Source organism: Peromyscus eremicus, chromosome 10 (assembly GCF_949786415.1).
Source record: "Peromyscus eremicus chromosome 10, PerEre_H2_v1, whole genome shotgun sequence".
In the NCBI taxonomy this organism is placed as follows: Eukaryota; Metazoa; Chordata; class Mammalia; order Rodentia; family Cricetidae; genus Peromyscus; species Peromyscus eremicus.
Window position 1 is genome coordinate 92,901,005 of NC_081426.1, and position 22,218 is coordinate 92,923,222.

At 40.1% G+C, this 22,218-nt stretch overlaps 1 protein-coding gene across 2 annotated transcripts in view; it reads left to right on the forward strand.

Moving 5' to 3' along the window:
• LOC131920496 (ATP-binding cassette sub-family G member 3-like) overlaps window positions 1-22,218 on the forward strand; it is a 54,924-nt gene that overhangs the window by 18,073 nt on the left and 14,633 nt on the right. For both annotated transcript variants that reach the window (XM_059274870.1, XM_059274871.1), the window contains exons 9-11: window positions 2,710-2,792; window positions 13,935-14,024; window positions 15,901-16,025. In XM_059274870.1, coding sequence (XP_059130853.1) covers window positions 2,710-2,792; window positions 13,935-14,024; window positions 15,901-16,025 — 298 coding nt within the window. The remainder of the gene's footprint in view (window positions 1-2,709; window positions 2,793-13,934; window positions 14,025-15,900; window positions 16,026-22,218) is intronic.

The window sequence follows — 22,218 nt, forward strand, 5'->3', positions numbered from 1 at the left end:
TTTTGGGGGGGGGGCGGTGAGTTTCAATATGATTGGAAAAAAGTGAGTTACATTCATCAAATTGGGTTACTCATTGTTCAACAGTGAGGCAACATCATGAGATGAGAAGTGTGTGTGTGTGTGTGTGTGTGTGTGTGTGTGTGTGTGTGTGTTAGCAATGCTAGGAATTGAGTGCTAAATTTTTAAATTATTTACTTTTTATGTATGGGTATATTGCCTACATGTATATCTGTGCATCATACGTATGCCCATGGAGGCCAGGAGAAGGCATCAGATCCTGTAGAACTTGGAATTACAGAAGGTTGTTAGGGGCCATCTGGGAGCTGGGAACTGAATCCTGGGTCCTCTGCAAGAGCAGCAAGTGCTCTTAACTGCTGAGCCTTATCTCCAATCTCTAGGATTTTGGTTTCTAATTTATCAGGTTACATGGAAGGATGCTTTCCCTTAGAACATAATAGTGTACTTTTAAAACATCATCAGAGGAATAATAGTTAGATTTTTTCAAATAACTTACAGCATTATGTAGCCTCAGACCTTTGTTAAGTGAAGCACCTTTTAAAGCCATTTTAACCCAAACCAAAGCAGTGCAGGTCCTTGTGACTGTTGCACAGACTGAGTGGATGGAGGTGGATGAGGGTCTGCAGGAGTTGGCAGCTTAGATGAGACTTGAGCACAGGCCGCTCTGGCTGAGGCTGATGGAGCAGCAGTGACAGAGATGAGGGGCAATGGGGCATCAGGTGACCCAGAGGACGCTGTCTGAACACTGTGGTGACAGCAATAGTGCTCGTTCCCACACATGCACAGACTTCCCAGAGGTGACACAGTGAGGACCAGCTCCCCCCTTCTTAGCACACAAGATCCCACTGCTAGGAACTGGGTTGTGAGTCATTTTTAATTTTCTTACAAATGGCGCCACAATGTGGGGCAAGAATTTCCACCTAAAACCTGAGAAAGCTTTAAGAAAAGATTCTAAAATGGATCTAAAAACAGCTTCCTAGTTGTGTCTCTCAGGCCATTCACAGCCTGAGGGCTTGAGCTACTCTATGGTGGGTTACTGGCCTGCAACATGGTGGAAATGAGGTGTCTCCAAGCCACACATGATGCTGCTGCAAGGTGGATTTGCTAATACAGAAAAAAGGAAGAAAAGGTTTTTGGGCTACACACTGCTGGATGGAAGCATAGACCCACTGCCTCCCAGAGTCAGCAGACAGCATGGCTCCCAGAGCTGGCAGTGAATTATCCCTACCATGTTGGAAAGCTGAGGTGGACAGGGTCATTCAGTACTAATCACTGCAGTTTAAAGCAATAGATTCACAATAAAATAGATTCAGATGAAATAAACCTCCAAACGGTTTACACTGTGTGTAAAAATGGGCGTAGGCTTGATAAGAGAGAAAAAGGAATATAGGCAGTTATATTAAAGAAACAGAAAGTTTTAAAAAATAAAGTCTTTAAAGAGAAAGTAAGAGTAATATAAAAAATAAGCCATGTAAAGATGGATATTACACATAGAATCTGGATTGTAGCCGGGCGGTGGTGGCGCACGCCTTTAATCCCAGCACTCGGGAGGCAGAGGCAGGCGGATCTCTGTGAGTTCAAGGCCAGCCTGGGCTACCAAGTGAGTTCCAGGAAAGGCGCAAAGCTACACAGAGAAACCCTGTCTTGAAAAACCAAAAAAAAAAAAAAAAAGAATCTGGATTGTGTTGTCTTTGGGATTTTTAACTACAGAAAGACATTCCCCTATCACTTAAGGGGATCATGGATAGGTCTAGTGTATGTTGTACAGGGCTCTGCCACTGAGCTGTCCCCTGGCCTGGGGTGAACTTGTTTCTAACTAGAGTAAAGAAAGCCTGAGTTCTTTAAACCACTTGAAGTAGAAACTGCACATGTTCGCTGCACCAGAGCTGAGAGCTCAGTTTAGGTGAACGCTTTTGTCACTTACTTTGGTTCGTCCCCAACCTCCCCAGGTGCCTGCATTCTCTCCACCCTGTGTCATCCATGTTTCAGAACCTGAACTGAGCCCTTCACTGGCTGTTCCTGGTGGAGCACTGGGTGAAGTCTTAGCTTTTCCAGGATCTGTACTGTCAGAGCCTCAGATTGCAGAGACCTTAATCTTCAGATTAACACACAAGCAGTCTATTAACATGTGTGTTTTACGCATGAACTGTGAACCAATAGCTGAGGAGCCCCCATGGTACTGGACTAGACCCTCTGGATAGGCGAGACAGTTGTTTAGCTTGAACTGTTCAGTGGGATCCCAGGCAATGGAATTGGGTCCTGTCCCTGATACATGAACCGGCTTTTTAGAGCCTAGTGCCTACGGTGGGATACCTTTCACAGCCTTGGTGCACGGGGGAGGGGCTTGGACCTGCCTCAGCTGAATGTACCAGGCTCTGCTGACTCCTCATGGGAGAACTTGCCTTGGAGGAGGTGGGACGGGGGTGGGGGTGGGGGGGTTGGGGGAAAGACTGGGGGTGGGTGGGAGGAGGGAGGAGAGTGAAATCTGTGGTTGTTAGTCAAATGAATAGAAAATCTCTTAATAAAAAAATGTGTGTTTATATTCTTCCAGGGACTTTGGCCAAAATATAGTGTTTATCTCACTGGAGAGATCTGATTAGGAAGCCATATATCTTAAAATAATGGACAGTGTGCAGAATACTTACTACTCCTAATGGAAGTTTGTTCTTTTCCCCATTTTCCTTTTGAAAGGCAATTATCAGAGTCATAGTGGCCGTGCTTGTGGGCACCGCTTTCCATTTCCTACGAAATGATTGTACAGAAGTCCAGAGCAGGTAAGCAAACTTGGATCCTGATTTTGAGAAATTGCTGTCACTTTTTTAGAGCTTATAAAAATCCATTAAGAATCAGAATTCGTGACAAGAACAGAATAACCATTTTATCATGTGATGGAATGTGTTGTTACATTGAAGGCTGAGTGGAAGAACTCACTTTTCACATGTGTTTGTGTGTAGATATCGTGAAACTGTACACACCACACATTTAACATTTTAGCAGTTTTAGTGTATGGAGTAGCTTCATGTTTTGCAACTATCACCACACTCTAAATATATAGGGCATTTTTTTTATCTTCTGGAATGGAATCTCAGAGCTCTGAAAGACGACTCCCCACACTACCCATTCTCAATTCCTGACATCAGCCATTCTACTTTCTGTCATTGAATATGACTAACGTGGGAATCTTGAATTAGAGTCATAAAGTATCTGTGTTTTGCTGTTGTTTTGTTTTTCTTTTTGTTTGTTTTGACTGGCTTGTTTTCTTGGTGTAATGTCCTCAAGACTCATCAAAGTGTGGCATGTGTGTGGATTTCTTAGGCTTTGTAAGGTGTGGTGATATATTGTGTACCCTAATAAACTTGGCTGAGGATCAGAGGACAGAGCTAGACACTAGACTAGACTTAGATGTCAGGCAGTGTGGCATACAGCTTCAATCCCAGCACTTGAGCTCTCATGCCTTTGCTTGGGAAGCACACACGCCTTTAATCCTAGAGGTGCTGTCAGGGCAGAGAAAAGTATATAAGGCATGAGGAAACAGGAACTCTCTCTATTTAGGCTGAGGATTTGGTAGAACTCATGGCTGGCTGCTCTGCCTCTCTGATCTTTCAGCTTTCACTCTGATATCTGGCTCTGGGTTTTTAATAAAAGACCATCCAAGATTCGAACAACATCTAGTGTCCAACTTGTGGGGCACAAAGTCACAATAAAGCCACTTGCCTGTGGCCTTTTAGGCCCTGGCTCAGACCTGAGCTGCGTGCAGCTGGCGTCTGCACCCCACATAGGCAGGAGTCTCTAACCCACTGGCTAAGTTTTTGTTGCAGCCTCTCTGCAAACAAACTCCATTAGTTTTTTGGGCTCCAAAACCCATAGGTGTTAGCTGCTTTTTCCAGTTCCCTCATGCAGATGGCTGGATCTTTGGCTTCTTCTCTCATGGTGAATTGTGGGCTCTCCCTGGATCTCTAACTTGGGCTGCTACCACACTAGGTAGCTCCTTGAAACCTGCTCGGGCTTCTACTGTTCTACACAGAAGCAGTCAGCCCCACATCTGAATCATCATTGTCAGCAGATTTGGTGAGACAATTAGGGTTTCTTAAAGGGAGAAATTAGTTAAAAAAGAATTTCTTTCCCACATTAAAAATGGGAAACCTTTTTACAATGGAGGGTGTTTGGTCTCTGTTTGACTATACATTAAGCAGTCTGAAAATGGAACAATTAAATGAGAGGATAATTAATGTAGATGGGATTTATGTAATGTCAAATATAAATATTATTTATTTGATCATTTTTGTTTTATCATTAAAAAAGTTGGTTAATATGAGTACAAATATAAAAGTTTTAGAAAAACTTGTTAAAACAGATCATAGAGAAATTCAGACCCAGACAGAAGAATATAAAGATGAACCAGTCTTGGCATTGCATTATAAGGTTACAGAGAAACAGCCTAAGGCTTTCAAACAGCTAATCTTAGTCTATCCAGTAACCTTACAGGAACTGCCAAATGCTCAAGGCTGTGTACAAGCTGATTGGACTCCTGTGCAAATGTTAGATTTGAGGAGATTCAAAGAACCTATAGTGTTATGGTATGTATTCCCTGTTTGTGAAGCAGATGTTAAACTTGTAGTCAACGTGTAATAGAATTATCCCTGAAGACTGGAAAGATTTCGTTACAGTGATCTTAGAGGCTGTTCCTCAATTCCAGTGGTGGAAGGATGAAGCTAAGAACATTGAATAATGAAGTAGGGCTAGAGGTATGGAAATCTCCCAAGATCAACTTCTTGGAGAGAGAGATTATGGTAATATAGAAGGACAATCTCTGTATGATGACCACACCCTAGCTTTATGCCAAATGGCAGCCTTAAATGCTTGGGACAGAAGTGAAGACCTGGAAAGAAAATTGAGCCATTTACAAAAGTTATGCAGGACCCAAAAGAAACCTTCACTAATTTCTTACAAAGGCTGTCTTCAGGAATAAATAGAATGATAGCAAATTCAGAAGCTAGACAGATAATAATTGAATCTATGGCTTTTGAAAATGCTAATGCACAATGCAAAAGGGTAATTAGGTTGTTAAAGGCAAGATCAGCACCTTTGGAAGAATGGATCCAAGATATAATGAATATTGAATCTCATGACCATGATGACACTTGGATAGGAGAGTGATTTCCAGAGATTTAAGGAAAATAATAATGTCAGGTAATTGTGGTAAACAATGTAACTTAAAAAGAGACTGTAAACAGGGCATTCTTAGAAACAATGTTTTCTCAAGGAATAATCCCAACAGAATGCCTCTCCCTTCTGGATTATGCAGAAGATGTGGCAAAGGTAAACATTGGACTAACAAATGTAGATCAATAAGAGACAGACAAGATAATCCCTTTGCCACTGGGAAACTTCTTGCAGGCCTCCATGACAAATTCAGTTCAGTCCTTTGCTGCCATCATGGAAGAAACCCCTTCCCAGAGCAATTAAATAACCTAATGCCTATTGTAAAAAAAAAAAATACTCCTCAGGGTGATAGTATAGCAATAGAAGAGAGAAAAAAAATTCAGCAGAAACTATAATCAAAAGTGATAAAGATTAGAAAGGGACCCTCCCCAAAGTTAGGGTTGGAGAAGGGTTTAGTTTTTATCTTTCAGGAAAGTGAAGGCTAAAGAATCTCAAGAACACTGGACAAATGAGACATCTGAAGAAAAAGGACAAATCATCCAGAAAAATGGTCTTAGTTTGGACTACAAACTGCTCAGGACATTTTCAAGATGGCTAGCTGAGATGACCCAGCCTCACAGACTACTAGAGCAAGGACGTGAGATAAGCCCTGCACTTCTCCATTATGCAGAGACTAGGCAAATGAAATAGCTGCCTCTCCCAGGACTTGACATTTAATCCCCAAATTTTCTTTTCAGGATCCCCTTAAGATACCATTTTCCCCAGAAAGCAGAAAGCAATTTTAAGAAACATGACACCCACATTCCCAAGGGGTGGGGTGGGTGATTTTTGGTTGTTCAATGGGTTATGGATAATTGTCATTGTTTAGGATGGTTGCAAGTTGTTACTGTTAATGTCAGGAAAAAGGATAAACAAAGGAGATTGGATTTAGGGTTCTTGTTTGAAAAAAAGAGAAAAAGAAAAAAGAGGATATAGATATAAGATAAAAGGTAGATTATTGAATCTACTTTGAAAAGAAAAAAAAAGGATATAGATATGATAAGATAAAAGGTAGATTATTGAATCTATTCTGAAAAAAAGACATAGAAATGATGGATAAAGGGTAGATTATTGAATCTACTCTGAAAATAAAAAGAGAATATGGATATGATAAGATAAAACGGTAGATTATTGGAGTTGGGGGTTTAGCTCATTGGTAGAGTGCTTGCCTAGCAAGCACAAGGCTCTGGGTTCAGTCCTCAGCTATGAAGAGAAAAACAAAACAAAACAAAACAAAACAAAAAAAGGTAGATTATTGAATCTACTTTAAAAAAGCAACTATTAGTTTTAAATATTTTATATTTTTGTATATTGTATACAAATTATGTATAGTGTGCTGCGGGCCGCAGGAATATATCATAAGAACTCAGCTAGTTATGGCAAAGTCACTACCTGGAGGGATGAGGGAATTCCTCCAGAGGAAGCCAAATCCCAAGGAGTTTTTGGTGTTACTTGGCTTGTTATATATAGCTGTATTCTGTTATGAAAATCATGCATGCCTTCATAGTTTCCCAATTGACTTTTCCCTAAGAAGGGCTAACAGTGTGGACTGATCACTCTCTGGACATACACATTCCAGGTATTTGGAGAACAGCCTCAGGATGTTTTCTCAAGGAATAATCCCAACAGAATGCCTCTCCCTTCTGGATTATTTCTCTGGAATCACATATCTCCCTTGGCCACTTTCAAGGACTAGCAGTAATAACAGTCCACATGCAAGTCTCCTGATTTAAGGTAAATTCCACAAGGAGACACCACCTAGGTCAGGTGGACATTAAGTAATAGCTTTACACATTTCAGCTCAGACCCTCCTTTCTTACAGCCTTACTAACTTTATAGACTGCTAACTCCTTACCTAACCACTTCTAGGAATATTTAGATAACCTTCTGCACTGACAGCTATGCTCAGCCAGAACCCCAGTTCAAGCCTCCCTGTAATTATTATCATTAGCAGCATCCGGCCAGGTCCATCCCCAGATGGAGGAGAGTACTTTATCAGAGATACCTCTGTATTCTCTAAGAACAGACTTAACCATCCAGGCTACCTGTTTGAGAAGGCCTGGCGGATGTGCCAATTAAGACTTACTTCCTCCTTTCCCAAACCTTACCTCTAGTTCCAGATCTCCCTTTAACTATCACCAGAGGCATCTAGCTGTACACAGGTTGCCTAGCGACTGAGCACACTTTCCCCTACCCTGCAGAAAAACAGAAGATAGCTTGGAGTGATAGGAGCCACAGGAAAAAAGAAGACAGTTTTATTTTCTCCCATTGACCTAGCAACTTATAGATTCTTAACATTTTCTACCAATCACGTTTAAGATTATAGTTGAGCACATAAGAGCCCTCTTCTTAGATATTACCTGAATTCAGCCTTTAGTTAATTCATTTCCCCATCGGTCACTTCCCTTTGGGGTTGCAAATGATAATTAATGGTTATTGCCTCTCAATGTGATATTTTTTTTTTTTTGGTTTTTCAAGACAGAGTTTCTCTGTGTAGCTTTGCACCTCTCCTGGAACTCACTTGGTAGCCCAGGCTGGCCTCGAACTCACAGAGATCCGCCTGGCTCTGCCTCCCGAGTGCTGGGATTAAAGGCGTGTGCCACCAACGCCCGGCTCAATGTGATTCTTATCACCCCTCTGTTTGACCCTGGAAGCCTGGCTTTATATACCAGGACTTCCAGGGCACGGAGAGATGGAGAAGAGAAAAGAGAATGGAAGAACTAGACGGGTAAGAACTTGAGAGGAACAAACTGAGATGGGGAAGAATTAGATTGAAGGGCTAGAGGAGAGTACCAGAGGAATGAGATGGAAGATGAGGAAGAGTCGGATGGAGAAGTACTGGCTGGGTAAGAACAAGATGAAAAGGACCTAGATGAGGCAGAGTTAAGACAAGAGAATTAAGATAGAACTTAGAGGAAGCAGTAGGTAAATATAGAGAGAAATCAGCCAAGAAAGGAGCTAGACATGAGAGAAGAACTGAAGCTGGGTATAAAGGATGTTATGCCAGAGGAATTAAAGCAAGTGGACTATAGAGCTTGGTGAGCTGAGATTCTATTTCCTGAAAGTAGTCCTCGCCATTAGTAGTTCTCTCTCCTGAGCCCCTGGGATGTATAATATTAAGGCTGGACCCTCTAATATTATATAAGAATAGTGATACAAATTTGAGATTGATTTTGTTAGAAAATATCATATATTTGTAATCTTGTTCAAGGTATTGTACCTATACAGTTCATTTAACTATGTAATGCAAATTGCTAGTCATTGAAAACTATTATTACTAACAAATTAAGATATAAAGAAATGCAAGTTAGTAGTTAGTCATTACAATCGAACTTGTAGTCATATTGGGTATGTTTTCAAGGTTAAACAGAAATATATTTTAGATAAACAGGTCATCTTCAAACACTTCAGAGATCAACAGGATATGGAATTTAAAATGTTTTAATAACATAGATTATTTTTCTTATGACAATGAGACATGTCTGCTGCTGGCAGCACCAATCTACTTCAGAGATGAAGGGCATTTAAGAACCTCTCCATATGGAATTTACTTTCATTGCGGCAAGTTAGCCACTGGGCAAGAAAGTGCCCTTACTTTGACTGCTGACAGTGTGCTGTCCAAATGGGACAAGCAGAACACAAAAGAAAGGATTGCCAAACCTTGCCAAGACAAGGTAGGAAGGCCCTTTAGAAAACCCTGCTTCACAGATAAGTCTGTCAGATATGCTAGGCCTTAGGACAAAGATGGGTGCCCCAACATTGCCGAGAAATTTTGGGTGACTGTCCAGGCAGCCAGCTGTTTCTGTCATTTCTCATATTTTTTGGAAGTTGCTTGTTTGCACTTCCTGCTTACTTAGGTAATATTATTTCCTTCCCTGGTATCTGAGGGAGTTGAAGAATAGATAATTATAGTTTTGCTTGTTAACAGATTCAGAAAAGAAACTCACTAAAGTTGTGTAAAGTGTGTAAGTTTGAAAGACATCAAAAGATAGTTTTGGGTTAGTAATACAAGTTAGTATAGAATGTGAATTAGGTACAACATTTAGACTCACCAAGATAGGATAAATAATGGAATATTTTCTCTGACTCTGTCAAATGTTAATGGATTGGACATTGTTAATGTAATTCTTTTTTTTTTTTTTTTTTTTTTGGTTTTTCAAGACAGGGTTTCTCTGTGTAGCTTTGTGCCTTTCCTGGAACTCACTTGGTAGTCCAGGCTGGCCTCGAACTCAAAGAGATCCGCCTGGCTCTGCCTCCCGAGTGCTGGGATTAAAGGCGTGCGCCACCACCACCCGGCTGTTAATGTAATTCTTGACTGTATATATTATATATACTTATTGTAGTTATTGTATATAATTTTTCTTATATTAGTTATTACTTTCTTTTATTAGACAAAAAAGGGGAAATGTGGTGATATATTCTGTACCCTAATAAACTTGCCTGAGGATCAGAGGACAGAGCCAGCCATTAGATTAGACATATAGGTCAGGCAGTGGTGGCACACACCTTTAATCCCAGCACTTGAAACCTCATGCCTTTGCTTGGGAAGCATACATGACTTTAATCCCAGGAAGTAATATGGCATGAGGAAACAGGAACTCTCTCTCTCTTTAGGCTGAGGATTTGGTAAAGGTAAGAACTAGTGGCTGGCTGTTCTGCTTCTCTGATCTTTTAGCTTTCACCCTGATATTTGCCTCTGGGTTTTTTGTTAAAAGATGGTCTCGGATTTGAACAACAGTAAAGTAGAGCAATAGTCTATTGTGTGTATATACTGTGTTGCTTCCCATTCATATGTGGCTGAAAATGTGGTTTGCTCTCACCTCTGGCTACTATGAATGATGCTGCTGAGTGTGCAAGTATATCTGTTTGAGCTCTGGACTTTTGTTCTTTAAGGTAGAAAGCTTGAGTTGCCAAATTATGGGCCATTGTGTTGTTTGAGGAACTGCTACCCTGTCTCCAACTCCACTATACTATTTTATATCCTTACCAGCATAATACAAGGGCTCCAATACATCCACATCCTCACCCAAACTTATGTTATTTCTTGTTTTGAATAAGATATCTAAGAAAAAAGAAATCATAATTCATTGGATAGTTTATGAAGTGTCTGTAGAACCTATTTTCCCATTTTAAATTGGAATGTTTTCTTTCCGCTCCAAAATTATTTATTTCTTTACTTAGTGTGTATTTGTGTGAGGGTATGCGTGTCCCACAGCATGTACATGGAGGCCAGAGGACAATTTACAAGAGCTGATCCCTCCATCAATGGGTTTCAGGATTATACTCAAGATCATCAAGCTTGGTGGCAGTCATCTTAACTGCTGAACTATTTCACTGGCCCTTAATTTTTCCCTTCTATTGAGTTATAGTTATTTTTGTTTTTGAGATATCAATCCCCCAGAAGGTACATGATCCACGTACATTTTTTCCCTTCTGTGTGTTGCCTTTTTATTCTGTTGATAATGCCTTTTGTACATAAATGTTTTTAGTTTACCTATTTATTCTTTTGTTGCTTTGGTGCCAATTTTCTTGAATATATTAGGTTTCTTTGAATGTGAAGTGAGGTAATAGGATGTGATTCAGTTTTTCCTGACTTGTCTTATAGATGTCACCTTTGTGGTCCTTGTCTAGTTTAAGCTATAATGTGGCTTTAAAGATATGCTTTCATGGTAAAACTTTTTAATGACTATAGCATGTGCCAAAAATTGTTTCTCATCAGGATCACAATTTTCAGAATTTTCATTCTAATTTATGTGTGGCACACCACTCTTTGTTCAACTGGATTCTGTGCTTGACACCTACAGCTTTAGGGTACCTCCAAATGGCCAGAGAGGCTTGACTATGGAAGTTCTGCTGACTTGGTGTTTGTGTGTGTATGTGTATGTGGTTTTGTGTGTTATATGTCCAGGTTTGTGTGGGGTGCACTCATGTTTATGTGGGTGTGTGCACATGTGCATGTTGGTGAGCATACATGTATCTGCATGTGGAGGTCAGAGGTTGATGCCAGGTTTTCCTCGTGACCCTCCACTTTGTTTTTCAAGGCAGGTCCCTCACTGGATCTAGAGCTCATTGACTTGGCTAGGCTGGCTGGTCAATGAGCTCCAATCATATACTCTGCATCCTTCACCACTGGAATTACAGAAGAGAAGAACTGTACCTGAGTACTTTTACATGGATCTTAGGAATCTGAACTCAGACCCTTATGGCTGCATGGCAGACACTTTGCTGAATGGGCCACCTTCCCAGCTCCACAAATCTGCTTTGATGTGTGGAAACACTGACTAGTTTTGAAGGAAAGAATAAACATAAAAATCAGTTCTTCTATGAATTGACTTCTGTGTGGATCAGAAGTTAGTCTGCAGTGAGATGACTGTTATAGATGATCCCAGGATGGAACATATTAGTGTTATACCTTAAATGTGTAGCTATAGATTGTCATTTTATAATTATTTATCTAAAAAATCAGATGAGAAAGCAGATGTGGTGTATTGGTTAAGTATAGCCAGGGCAATAAGGTTCCCTTTCTAAGTACTTGGCTTTGTTGATAAAAACATGAAAGTAAACACAGATGTAACTCAAGGACAATTTATTGGAGACAGAGAGAGGGAGAATTCCCTGAGCACCAGGGAACAGATATGTGTGAGAATGGAAGAGTGGAGAGAGAGAAAGTTGTACATTTATTATAGTAAAGTTAAATAGATAAGCCTTGAAAGCAGGATTGGCTCGTTAGGAGAGGAAGGGAATCCCAGGTCCTCTGCTCTGTTTGGTCATGGGGCGCCTAGGTCCTGTGCTCTTTGTTTGGTCACTGGGTGCCCAGATACTCTACGCCGTTTGGACCTTAGAGGCTGGGCCACAGTTGTTACCTTACAGGCCCAGAACTTGTCATGGAGCTCAGGATGTTCAAAATCTCCAACAGTTCGCCTGTCTGCCTCCCAAGTTCCTATAGTCTTGGAGGTCAGACTTCCTGCTCTTCTCAGAGTCTTGTTCACATTTTTTTCAACCCTTTTCTTTAATCTGTTCTTTGGTAGATTATAAAATGGAATTTTTCTTTAATGTAGGAGGAACTAGTCTCCAACAAGGTCCCACCTCCTATGATCTAGATAGCTAACCACCACTGTGTACTTAGATAAAGAGAGTCACTGACCTCTGACTGTCAGTTGAAAAGGTGTTATGTGGCAGGCTGTTAGGACACAATCATGCATCTGTCTAGAGGAACCTGATATGTGTGTCCAGGAAACAGATAACTGCAGAGGGCTTTTTATTCCCCTCCTCCTGCTTACCATCCGCTATCACAGAAACACAAATTACATCTTCATAAATAAGCGTGACTGAGTTTACTTTTTGAGCTCTTTGGAAACCATGCAGGAAGTTGTTGGCCTATTTTATGGATAATCATCAAGCTTTTAAAGATGTTTCTACAGTCCATGTCTGCAGTAAACTGTTGAGTAGAGATTCCCTCCACTGTTTCATGTTTTCATTCTTACTCTTCTGTAAATCAACACAGCCAACTGAATACAAAAACTCCTTGGAGTTTTATTAATCTTTATGTTTTTCTCTTTATACATTAGAAATGATTCTTGCCTATTTTGTTAGTTAAATTGAAGTGGTGGCTTGGGCTGCCATGACTAATATCACAGGCTCAGTGGATTTAAAAGCAAATGTGTCTCCACACTGCAGTGGAGAGTGTGAGGTGAGGATTCTTTCCCAGGCTCTTCCTGTCTGGCCACCTTCTCTCAGCCCTCTCCTGGCAGACACTACATTGCTGTTTTTTCCCATGATGAGGACACAGATGACATTGTGGGGCCCTATTCTCATGATTTCATCTAAAAACCAATTAACTTCTAAATTACATACTCTAGGATCATTACATTAAGGGTCATTATCCAATTGTTGGATTTTAGAGGGCACACTTTAATTAATAGATACTGCTGTGGAGACAGAGAGAAAAATAACTCATGGGACTCATATTTCCTGACTTTTTAACCAGAACAGTTCTACATTTTCCTTCTTTTTTTAAAAAATACTTATTTTATTTTTATGTATATGAGTGTTGCCTTCGTGGTTGTATATGTACCGTGTATGTGCCTTGAGACCTATGGAGATCAGAAGAGGGCAACATGTCCACTGGAACCCGAGTGACAGATAGTTGTGATCCACCATGTGGGTGCTGGCAGCTAAACCTGGGTTCTTTGCAATAGCAACAACCTGTAATGATAGCTTCAATGGGGGATATATATATATATATATATATATATATATATATATATATATATATATATAAGAGGTTCTATGGGGAAAACACACTCACTGATGCAGGATAAGGTAAATCCAGTCGCATAGTCCTTGGAAAGCTGGGGACTGATCATAGACTGCTTCACACTGCCTGAACCATGCACCAGGACCATGCACCAAGAAACCGTTTAGTTCAATAGAGAGCTCAGGACCCCCTCCCACTTCCCTTTTATGAGGTCACATAGACAGGCAAGAAGCACTGCCTCTATCAGGCCAGATAGCTCAAGGTCATGAGTGGAGCAAATTCCAACTGCAACAAGCACTCTTTACTGCTGAGCCATCTCTCCAGTCCTGCCTTTTTTTTTTTTGAAAATTCTATGCTATGTTATTTAATCAATGGAACAAGCTCTGTCGGGGGAAAAATCATTCTAATTCTAATGTTGAATCTGCTGTTTGCTTTTGCTTCTGTTCTCTCCCTGCAGAGCCATCCTGTTCCTCCTGGTCACAGGCTTTGAGTGTATCACAAGCTTGACCACCTGGGAGCTCTTTATGATCAACTGGAATTGCTTTCTGTGAGTAGCCCCTTCACTAGAAGCAGGCATCAGGGGCTGGTGATCAAGCTGATTACATTCATACTTGGGCCTAGGATGTTATCTCATGAAATATCAGTATTTTTCCTTTTTTTTCTTATTTGTTTAGTTGAAAAGTAAACAAATTATGAAAGTTTGTGTTCATCATTGTTGTGGACCCAGGTTTTGAAGTATGTAAAGAGATTACTAATATTAATAAAAAATGGATGGGAAATCTAGAGTGGAGATGACTCCTGCTCAGAGAAAGCTTCAGATTTGGGGTGTGGTCACCAGATCTCGGTGCTGCAGACCACACAGTAGTAGTTGTCTGCACAGCAAATTCATGACCCCCCACACACACCAAATAAGGATGTCAAGGGTTCCACAGAGCTTAAGTGTACAGGGTTTAGCAGCACATTGGAGTTGGAGAGGTACAACTGCACAAGAATGAGAGTCTCCTCTTGATGGAGGGCTGGAAAGATCTAGACAGCAGCTGTGTAGAAAAGGGCTGTTTATCTCCTGTGTTTTTCAAACATGGAAGAAACTTTTCCTGGTGGCCTATGCTTAGGATTCACTGATCTCAAAGATGGCCAACATTTGCCTCCAAGTACATGCCATGAAGAGGAGTCCTCAGAGAGGAGCTAAGGGCCTCAATCAGATGTTAGAGTGCTTGCTTTGTGTGCCCAAAACCCTGTGTTAGATTCACAGTACCACACATAAACCTGAGAATGGCTGTATTTCTGTGATCCCAGAAGTTGGGGGGGAGGCAGGATTTTTGTTGGCTGTTTTTTCTCTTTTGGGAGGCCTACCACCCAGCTCACAAATAAATCATTCACAGAGGCTTATTCTTAATTGGGAATGCCGTGCCTTAGCTTGGTTTGTTTTTAGCTAGCTTTTCTTAACTCAATTTATCCCATCTACTTTTTGCCTCTGGACTTTTCCTATTCTCTTACTTCTATAAATGTTACTCTTACTCCATGGCTTGCTGTGTAGCTTGGGGACTGGCCTCTGGAATCCTCCTCCTTTTCTCTGGCTACTTCTTCCTCCCAGATTTCTCCTTCTATATATTCTCTCTGCCTGTCAGTCCAGCCTATCCTGTCTCCTGCCTTGCTATTGGCCATTCAGTTTTTTATTAGCCCATCAGGTGTTTAAGACATGCACAGTAACACAGCTTCACAGAGTTAACATCAATGTAAACAAAAGTGACACACCTTAAAATAATATTCCCCAACACAGGAGGCTGGTCATTCTTGGGTACATATGGAATTTAAGGCCAGCCAGCACTGGTAATCTTGTATCAAAAAAAAAAAAAATCAGAGATGAAATGAAGACACTGGGATTTGGAAGGGCCAGGAAGGGCAAGAATTAGGTTTGGTATCTGGTAAAGATTCATGGCTGCAAAGAAAGATTATTGAAGGAATACATCTGTCCTACAGAGAGTAGCAGAAGAGAAGGGTGTAGTGTCCTGAAGCTGCACTGTGACCTCAGAGTGACAGTGTCACCTTCATAAGAACTGGAAGTCTCCATGACCACTGTCTGAGATGAGGTAGGAATGAGCTGCTCCTCAAGAAGCCAGCTTCAGAGGGCAGAGACTCTGAGGAGAGGCACATTGGGCTGCTTCCCTGGAGGAGCTGTTGTGTGACCAGAGTGGACAAAACAGGGGAGAGTTCTCTGATGGGGAGAATCCTAGTGAGAATGTCATCAGGATGCTGGCCTAGGGATGCTGGTCCCTAAGATGGGGACGTGTATGGGAGTCGGCCTGGAGCACAGGGGACACTGTCCTGTGAGGCTCCCTGTGGTAGAAGTCAGGGTAGCCAGCATCTCACCTGTACCTTCTGGCATAATCGAAGGGTGTATAATGTGATCTTTTTCTCTGTAGACATGAGCATACCAGTGGATATTACAGAGTGCCACCATATTTCCTTGGGAAATTGCTGGCTGAGCTGGTACCTAGGAGGTTATTGCCAAGTATTATATTTACTGTTATAGTATTCAGCATAGCAGGTAAGTGACTCTGGGGGGCCATCCCACCCCCACTTTTCCCCAGGGTACTCTTGAGCAGGAGCAGTAGGAAATATTAGATAGAAATATAGCTAGAGAGAGACAGACAGAAACATAGAATAGTCTCAAGAGGGTCTGGATCCTTATCCATCGAGCCCCAACTGTCTCTGCCAAAGGGCTTTTAAAGGAATGCCAAAGGCAGGAGCAAAAGGGCTCTACCCAGGCACAACCAAGTGCAGACCAGCCCAGACACCTGGCAACCTTACCTGTGGCCAAATCATCTCCTTATGCAGCTCTGCTGTGTCAAGCAAACTCAGATCTTACAAGGAAACTTCTGTGGGCTCCCACAGGTCCCCCCTATTAATTTTTTTAAAGAGCCCCTCAGGCCCTTCAGGTAGACTGAGATCTGTCTTTCTGAGTACTCAGCCTCTGGCAGGAGGGGATACTAAGCTTATCTCAGTTCTGCCCACGTTTCCCCCGAGCTTACAAACATCCACAGCAATCTCCATAGCTGCCACACCTCCCAGTACAGGAGTAGAGGATGATAGAGATGGCATAACTTTTTCAGAATGGGTCTTAAGATGTCTATGACAATTTTAGCTGTGCCCAGCCCCTTTTCAACTTGAACTCCGATGCAAACTGCATCCAATAAACTACATCAAACTAAAAGATTCCCTTAGCTTTTTACCAAACTTTGGTTCATTAACCTCAACATAATTCTGGTATAAACATCATTATACATATTTAAAACTCTATTAATTGAACTATTATCACTATACATATTTACACTTTTTTTTGCTAACTTACATTAAGCATTTAGACTTACATTTTACATGTGCACTTCTTACAAACTCACATTCAACACCAGCATTTATCTACAAGAGATCTCTTAGAAGTACTATATTTAACAAGGAAACTCTATAGAAGTATTAGAATTTCTTAAGAGAATTTATTTACACTAGAAAGAACTTCTTAGCAGAACTAACTTTTTCCAACCAACACCTAAAAGGAATTTCTTAACTGAACTATTTACAGTATCTTCCAACAAGACACAAAGTAATTTTCTTTGGACTTCATTTAGGAAATAGAAATAAGAGTAAACTGTTAATTATCAAACCCAAAAAGGAAGAAAAGAGGATAAGAAGAAAAACCCCCTAAGGGCATTATGTTTCTGGACTGCTCAGGTAGTAGTTCTACAATAGTCATTTTCCCACGCTGGTCTAGTTGGAGTGAGGTTCCAAATCTGCATCACTCAGCAGGTTCCCCTGCTCGAATGTATTTCTAAGTGACTTCACTGTCCTTATAGGTAGCTCTTTGTACGACATAGTATCATTGTTAAGGCTGTAATCCTTGGGGTAAAGCTAATTTTCCCCACTCGGCTTTCCTGCCAGGTTCTGTCAACCGGTTCTGTTTCAGAACCGGCAGCAAGGTACCCTGCAGTAGATGGCTTTTAGGGACTGTCATTTTTCCCAAGCTTATCACAACTTTCCAGTCGATGCAATTCAGACCGCCATTGCTATCTTAACCCAGCTACTGTTAAAACAAAACAAAACAAAACAAAACAAAAAACAAACAAACAAACAAACAAACAAACCTGCTTTAGGGCAAGGGTGAGACTACTGTTTTTGTTTGTTTGTTTGTTTTGTTTTTAAAACAAAAAAATGCTGCGCAGCTATTAAGCAATATAAGGCACTTTCTCAAAGGAGCCTGTATTGATCTGCCACTGGTCAAAAGTGGTGCAGCTCCAAGCTCCATTTCTTTTCAGTTTGTATTAACCAGCGATGAAACCTCTGTCCCTAACTCCTCAGCAGTCTGAGGGTCCCCTAAGTCTTCTGCCTTCTCCAAACTGCAGGAGAGAACCTCAAATATCAGGAATATTGGTTCAGCTACTTTCATTCCCGTTTCTCTAGAGGAGCGTCATTGGAGCTGACCTTCCTCTGTTCCATGTTCCTTACCAAGTGCTCAATTTTCCCCCTTCTTAATATTTTAAAACTGTTTTAAGTTTACCATGGGCATTTTTTAATGATGTCAATGTTTCTCTTTTGAATCTTAAGCACAACTCAATCTCACAAGCTTTTTTTCACGCCTGAACCCATCTCCCAGTGTGAGGACCGTTTTCCCCTGTTTTCTAAAGGATTTTAAATGACTTGTTGATAAACAGTATTAGCATTTTAATTATCTCTTGTGAGGCAAGCTGTTTGTTCACTCTCAGCTTTTTGGGAAGTAAATCTAAGCTTTCTAGCAGTGCTTAGGAAAGAAACTTCATTTTGAGCTGAAAAAACAGAGTTTTGGGCAGTACTACCATTTATAGCAAAAAAAAAACCCAAAACAAAACAAAAAAAACCCCCAACCAACCACATTTCCCATAATTCCTTTCGGGTCCGGGGGCCAACTTCCAGTTCCCTTTACAGGGCTTGTTTTCCTATTAAAAATCAAGAGCAAATGAGCTTTTTTCTTCACTATGGGAGTTTTCTTGAGTCAAAATATTTCTGTTCAAGCAAGACATGAGATCTCAAGCCCTGGGATTAAAGGTGTGTGCCACCATGCCTGGCTCAGTTTCCAGTGTGGCCTTGAAATCACAGAGATCCAGGTGGATCTCTGCCTCCTGAATGCTAGGATTAAAGGTGTATGCTTCCACTGCCTATGTTTAATAATGTGATTGTTCTATTCTCTGACCCCCAGATAAGTTTATTGGAGTGCACAATATATCAACCACATTTCCCCTTTTTTTGTTTAAAATAAAAAAAGTTACAACTAATATAAGAAGTATATAGAATAAGTATATAGAATATATACAGTCAAGAATTATATTAACAATGTCTAGTCCATTCACATTTGACAGATTCAGACAAAAAAAAATCTATTATATACATTAACAATGTCCAGTCCATTAACATTTGACAAATTCAGACAAAAATTTTTATTTCTTATCCTATTTAAAACAAGTGGTTCCATTTAAAAAGTAGATTCAATAATCTACCTTTTATCTTATCATATCCATATTCTTTCTCTCTCTTTTCTTTTCTGATTAGATTCAAAAGTCTGCCTTTTATCCTATTATTTCTATATCTTTTTTTTAGAGTAGATTCAATGATCTACCTCATATCTATATCCTCTTTTTTTTTCTTTTCTTTAAACAAAAACACTGAGTCTAATCTCCTTGTTTAGCTTTTTTCCTGATCATTAACAATAACTTGTAACCAACTATCATAAACAATGACAATATCCATAACTCATTAAACAACCAAAAAAACACCCACCCCACCTCTTGTGAATGTGGGCATCGTGTCCTTAAAATTACTTCCTGCTTTCTGGGGGTGAAGACATCTTTAGGGAATCCTGAAAAGAAAATTTTTGGATTAATTGTCAAGTCCTGAGAGAGTTAGTTGTATCATTTGTTCAGTATCTGCATAATGGGAAAGTGCAGGGCTTGTCTCAAGTCCATGTTCGAGTAGTCTATGAATCTGGATCATCCTAGCTAGCCATCTCAAAATTGTCCTGAGCAGTTTGTAGACCAAAGCCAATCTTTGGGTGATGTTTGCAAGCTTAGTGGTATTATTATTGTCCACGTGGAATCATTGTTGTGGGGCCCCATCATCTTTCTGGAGACTTCAGATTCATTGTTAGGCCTGGTCATGGTTCCCTGCATAAAACTGATAGAGACTCAAACACAAAAACGTGCACAGGCAGCTAGGTGAAGCCTTCTTTCTAGAATTAATTAATTAATTAATTAATACTCTATATGACCTTAATGTCATGACAAAAGTTTTATATAGTCAGTAACTATATTGAGAGGTTCCGAAAAATCCATTAACACCAACAGAATAGCATACAGTTCTGATTTTTGAACCAAATTACAAGGGCTTTGAACTACTTTACTTAAATTTTCTGATTTGTAACCTGCCTTTCCTTGTTTGTTTGCATCTGTATAAAATGTACAAGCTCCAGATATGGGTGTTTCCCATATAATGCGAGGCAGGATCCAATCAGTTCTCTTTATAAGTTGAATTCTATTGCTTTTGGGATATTTGCTGTTAACCTCTCCCCAAAATTACTGCAAGCTCTTTGCCAAGGTTCACATTCTGCCCATAATTTTTCAGTGTCCTCCTTAGTTAAAGGTATGACAATTTCTACTGGGTCTATTCCTGCTAATTGACGAAGTCTCAATTTTCCTTTTAAAATCAAGTCAGAGATCTTTTCCACATAAGTCTTTAATTTTTTACTCTGTTAGAAATATCCATTCCAATATAATATCTTCCCTCTGCATTAAAATTCCTGTAGGAGAATGCCTAGAGGGTAAAATATGCAATCCAGCTTTAGATCTGCATGATCCATGTGTCTATCTTGTACTTTCTTTTCCACCAAGGCCAATTCTCTCTCAGCTTCAGGTGATAATTCTCTTGGACTATTTAAGTCCTTGTCACCTTCTTAGCATTTTTGCTGTCCCAAGGCCAAAAGTTTCCACTGGATTTTTTTTTTTTTTGTTAATTTTTCCCCTCTTTGATAGATTTTTCCCCCCCAGTTTGCATTCTTAGCCCCATAGTTAGAAAATTAAGGACATAGTTTCTGTGTCTTGTTGCTTATCATATTCTAAGTTTTCTTTATGCTATATTCCTACATTCTACTTTTCTAAGTTTTTTCTACACTATATTACTGCACTCTGCCTTGCTTAATTTTCATAGATAGAATGTTAAGAGAGAGAGAGAAACCTTGATAGAGAGGATTCTACACTGCAGCCTTCTTCAGACATCCTTTTAGTCCCCCTTTTCTGTTTTTCTCCTGAGGATAAAACTCCCTGCCACATTTTTCTTTTTTCACTACAAAATTAGACCAGTCCAACTGCTTTCTTGCAGGACCTAACTCCCACTTTTGCCAAGTCCCTCGATTTTTTTTTTGTTTTTTTTTTCTTTGTCTATGTTCCTGTTCACTGGTGCCATCTGTGAGGGGCAATCCCACCTCCCCTTTTCCCCAGGGTACTCTTGAGCAATTGCAGCAGGAAATATTATATGGAAATGTAGCTGGAAAGAGAGGCAGACAGAAACATAGAAAAGCCTCAGGAGGGCCTGGATCCTTATCCATCAGGCCCTGTCTGTCTCCACCAAAGGGCTTTTAAAGGAATGCCAAAGGGAGGAGGAAAGACCACCCAGGCACAGCCAAGAGCAGATCCTTCCAACCACCCGACAACCTTGTCCCTGGTCATATCATCCCCTTATGCAGCTCTGCCCTGTCAGGCAAACTCAGATCTCACAGGGAAACTTCTGTGGGTTCCCACAAGTGACAAAGCAGAGAATGTGTCTTTACTCTTGGGGGAGTGTGTTTTGATTTGTACAACTGTGGCAAGCCTAAAGTAGAAAAGCATGTCTCCAGTGTGTGCCATCTAAAACAGGTGTTCAGTGTGAGAAAAGTCTCCAAGACTTGTTCACAAAATACTACAAAAATTGTTTATGAAGCTGTGATTTTACTAAGAGATTCTGTGTATTATAATGAATTAATAAATAACTTATACATTTGAGACAGTATCAATGGAGCAAAATCAATTATTAGATATCTGTCCATAGGTATTGTAAAAGATTTATTTTTTTGTTTTATTTATTTATTTATTTATTTATTTATTTTATTTATTTATTTATTTATTTATTTATTTAGTGTGTGTGTGTGTGTGTGTGTGTGTGTGTGTGTGTAGTAAATGAATGCAGTGCCTGGTGAGGTCAGAAGAGGACATTAGATCCCCTTGAACTGGAGTTATAGAATGTGAGCTCCAATGTGGAAGCTGGGAGTGGAATCCAGGGCTTTTGCAATAATAGCACATGCTTTTAATCAGTGAGCCATCTCTCTAGCCCAGCTGTATATTTTTCTCTGTGTTTCTGTGTAAGTGTCTCTATATGTAAATAAAATACAGAAAAGTGGATAATATCTCATACATATTTATAAGTGTGTCAAATTTTTAAATGTATACATTGTCTTTTTCTACCATCTTACAAAGAGAGGACAGTGAATTTGGGGTTTGTAGAAATTATATTATATAAATATTATTTAAAATATGTGCACAGACTCATCTGTGCATATGGTTAGGCTTCATCCTAGACTGTTTAGATTCCATAATTTTCATACATACAGAAACACATATGCATGCACATACATACAAACACATACATACACACAGGCACACGAACATAGACACAACAAACACACACAT